Genomic DNA, 4,056 nt, shown 5'->3' with positions numbered 1-4,056 from the left:
CAACGTCCTGCCATTTTTTTTTTTGGTTGCAGCCGTCATTGTTGTTTGGCGGGTCCGGGCTGGGGATTCGAACCCACTGCCTTAGGTGTACGTGGCTGGCGCCTTAGCCGGTTGAGCTATAGGCGCCGAGCCAGATCTCTTTTCAACATACCGATTTCTCTTCCGTTGAATAGCTACCCACCGGTGAGGTTGCTGGATCACATGGTAGTTTGGCATTTGATGCTCTGACTCCTGCTTTTACTGTAGCCCACAGACTTTGATATGCTGTATTTTCCATTTTCATTAGTTTCAAAATTGTTTTTGATTTCCATCTTTATTTTTTCATTGACCCAGTGATTGTTCAAAAGCATATCGTTTTTATATCTACTTAGCTGGAAACAAAGCAAATCCTGAGGCTTCTTTTCCCTCCCTTCTTTCCCACCCATCCAAGGTGCCACTTTGAGAGTTTAACACTGGGCTATGCCCTGCATCACCCATTTAATTTGCAATGGGTAAGAAGTTGTGACCCTGATCCAGCTTTTAGTTCTCAGGATTAATTTCATTTTAGAACCTAACCTCACAATGATTCTGAATCAGCACATCCTGGAGTTTTTCATTACACCTATGTCTGTAGAGGACTGGAGACACCTTCATTCTTAGTGCTGCTTTACTTTGGTTCTGATTGAAGTTGGATATGAGAAGCTGATTTTTTTAATTAATTAAAATAGTATAAGGACTGGCCTTTTGTAGATTGCCTGAAAGTTGTATCATTATACATCAAATATTATTCAAGCATTTTTTAAAACTTTCTTCTTAGTATTACATCAAAATGTTCTTTCATAATGCTGTCTAAACCTTTGAATAACATTTCTAGAATGAAGATAGAATTAAAGAGAAAAGGAGGCATTTGGGAGATACAAAGCACTTTTGTCCAGTGGTTCTCAAAGAAAACTTCATCCTACAACCAGGCAGTGCAGATGATCCAGTTAAATATCGGGAAAAGATCTACTATTTTTCAAGTCTAGAGGCTAAAGATAAGTTTTTGGAGCATCCCGAGGACTACGTGGCTCATAATGAACCATTGAAGGTGAAAAAGCATTCCTGTCCTAAGTACTTTTGATTTCTCCTGACTACTTTTTTAAGGACCGATTAGTGAAGTTTCCAAGCTGATATGATAATACAGTGAAAATATCTAGATTCAAAGAACAACATTTTGGAATATAACATAAAATAATTATCTAGTTTGACTTCTGGTAATGACTTGTGTCAAGCCAATACTTAATATCTGTCTTTTTAACAGAAACAAAAACATGTAGCTGGATTTACTGCTTACTATATTGAGGGCTAGCCATGCTAGTTGTCTCTTGGAGCACAGCAGGCCCATGACCTTTCAGAGAATTTTTCAGAAGTATGGTATTGGTGGACTTTCAGGGGCATAAGCAGGTTAACATCATCTATAGAAAGAAGTGTGATTACTCAGGAGGGACAGCTGGTTCACACTCAGAGGAATGGCATAGAGGTAAATCCATTCCTGATTGGTTGATTTTCAGGAGTGAGGGCAATGCTGATTGGTTGGATTGTAACAATGTGTTTCCTGAGATAAGTTCACCTTGATGAATTAAACCAGTTTAAGATTGATTGAGTGGCTACTGTTACCATGGCTATAAAATAACCAATTTTTTCCTAAGTTCATATGAATGGGGGGGGGTTTTTTGGGTTTTTTTAATCATCACTGAAACAATTTTCTATCTTCTTTTAAAAATATTTATTGAAGCCAGACACAAAGTTCAAAGACCATATAATTCCACTTACATGAAAGGGCAAATCATAGACACAGAAAATATAATAGCGGTTAACAGGATTTATGGAGGGGTGGAATGGGAATTATTGTTAAATAGATACAATATTCCAGTTTGGGATGATGAAGAGATTCTGGAAATAGACGGTGATGATGATTTCCACATTGTGAACATATTTAAGGCCACTAAATTGTACACTTGAAGATAACTAAAATGGTACAAATTATTTTGGCATTTTAAATCAAAGACTTTAATTTTTTTATTGATATATAATAGTTGTGTGTATTTGGGGGGTTATATTTTGATACCTGTATACATATAATGTATAATGATCAAATCAGGGTAACTGGAGTATCCATAACCTCAAACATTCATCTTTTCTTCACAATAGGAGCACAACAATTCTCTTCTAGCTGTTTTGAAATAAATTGTTGTTAACTATAATTTCCCTACTGTACTGTTGAATACTAGAATTTATTCTTTCTATCTTCCTGTATTTTTGTACCTCCTAACCAAGTTCTCTTCATCCCTACTGCCTCCTTCTTTTCCTAGCCTCTGGTAACCATCATTATACTCTCTAACTCCATGACATGACTTTTTAGTTCCAACTTAGAGGGATAACATGCGGTATTTTTCTTTCCGTGCCTGCTTTATTTCACTTAACATTATGACCTCCAGTTCCATTTATGTTGCTGCAAATTATGGGATTTCATTCTTTTCTCTGGCTGAATAATATTACATTGTGTGTATTTTATCTATCCATTCATCCATTCACGGGCATTTAGGTAGATTACGTGTCTTGGCTATTATGATATAGGGCTACAACAAACAGAAGTGCAGACATCTCTTTGATATGCTGATTTCCTTTCTTTTAGATACATCCCTAGCATTGGAAAGGCTGGATCATATGGTAGTTCTATTTTTAGTTTTTTTAAGGAAACGACTATACTTTGTTTTATAATGGCTGTACTACTTTACATTCCCATCAAGTTTACGAGTGTTTTTCTTTCTCCACATCCTTCCTGGCAAGGGGGTTTAGGTTTTTGTTTTGTTTTGTTTCTTGCTTATGTGTTTGTCTTTTTGACAAGAGCTATTCTAACTGGGGTGAGATGATAATCTCATTGTGGTTTCGATTTGCATTTCCCTGATGATTAGCGATGTTGAACATTTTTTCAGATCTGCATTAGTCATTTACATATCTTCTTTGGAGAAATGTGAGTTCAGGTCTTTTGCCCGTTTTTTACTTGGATGATTGGGTTCTTGGCTATTGAGTTATTTGCATTCCTTAGGTATTCTAGTTATTGATCCATTGTGGATGGATAGGTCATAAACATTTTCTCCTATTCTGTAGATTGTCTCTTCACTTTGTTCATCATTTCCTTTGCTGTGCAGAAGATTTTTAGCTTGATCCAATCCCACTTTTCTATTTTTGCTTTTGTTGCTTGTGCTTTTGACATCTTACTCCAAAAACAGCCTTCATCTAAACCAATGTCCTATTGTCTTTTCCCTATGTTTTCTTCTAGTAGTTTCATAGTTTCAGGTCCTACGTTTAAATTTTTAATCTATTTTGAATTCATTTTTATGAATGGTGTAAAATAGGGATCTAGTTTCATTATTCTGCATATTCTTCTAGTTTACCCAGCACCATTTATTAAAGAGACTGTCCTTTCTTTAATGTTCGTGGCACTTTTGTCAAAAATGAGTTGGTTGTGTGTGTTTTTCCTGAATTATTTGATCACCATCCCTTAATTCCCTGGGATGAGATTACTGGGTCAAGTGAATCATAACATATTGTCTTATTACTTTAGATAACACCATTGATAACACCAGTGCCTTCTTAAGCTGAACAAATAGAAGATGACTTAAACTCTTCTGGATAATTTGGGCCATTTTCATGAACCTCAACTTCTATAATAGTTCCCACAGGGATATCAGTGCCTTCACTGAGAAGCCCCAGTCTATTGGGTGGTGGGTCATTTAAAGACCGTGGCCATTTGTCTTGTTTTCTTGTTGCTTTCCAGCTGTCATTTTCTCTCACTCTGGTTTGCCATTTGTGATCTATGGCCTTGTTTTATACAAATCCATGTGGATAAAATCCTAAAATCCCGATGGTGCGTCCATACTTCTGCAAAGCTCAGTGTTTCAGGAACGTTTCCCTTTGCTTCCCAGCTATCTTAATACCCTCTGAGTGACAGCTTTCATTGTCAGAGGTTTCACTGCTAGATCGGCAATTTTTTTTTTTTTTTTTTGAGACAGAGTCTCATTTTGTCACCTTCAG

The 4,056-nt window shown here is 36.5% G+C and overlaps 1 protein-coding gene across 1 annotated transcript in view; it reads left to right on the top strand.

The window, feature by feature from the left end:
• The window catches only part of AK9 (adenylate kinase 9), a 137,262-nt gene that overhangs the window by 87,907 nt on the left and 45,299 nt on the right, over positions 1-4,056 (top strand). Inside the window, exon 22 of the mRNA XM_023512441.1 lies at positions 854-1,066. Within this exon, the coding sequence (XP_023368209.1) occupies positions 854-1,066 (213 nt within the window). The remainder of the gene's footprint in view (positions 1-853; positions 1,067-4,056) is intronic.

The sequence above is a fragment of the Otolemur garnettii genome, unplaced genomic scaffold (assembly GCF_000181295.1).
Source record: "Otolemur garnettii isolate 467f Iridium unplaced genomic scaffold, OtoGar3 scaffold00002, whole genome shotgun sequence".
Classification (NCBI taxonomy): domain Eukaryota; kingdom Metazoa; phylum Chordata; class Mammalia; order Primates; family Galagidae; genus Otolemur; species Otolemur garnettii.
The sequence above is the reverse complement of the archived record's forward strand: the minus strand, read 5'-3'. Positions and strand labels throughout refer to the sequence as shown.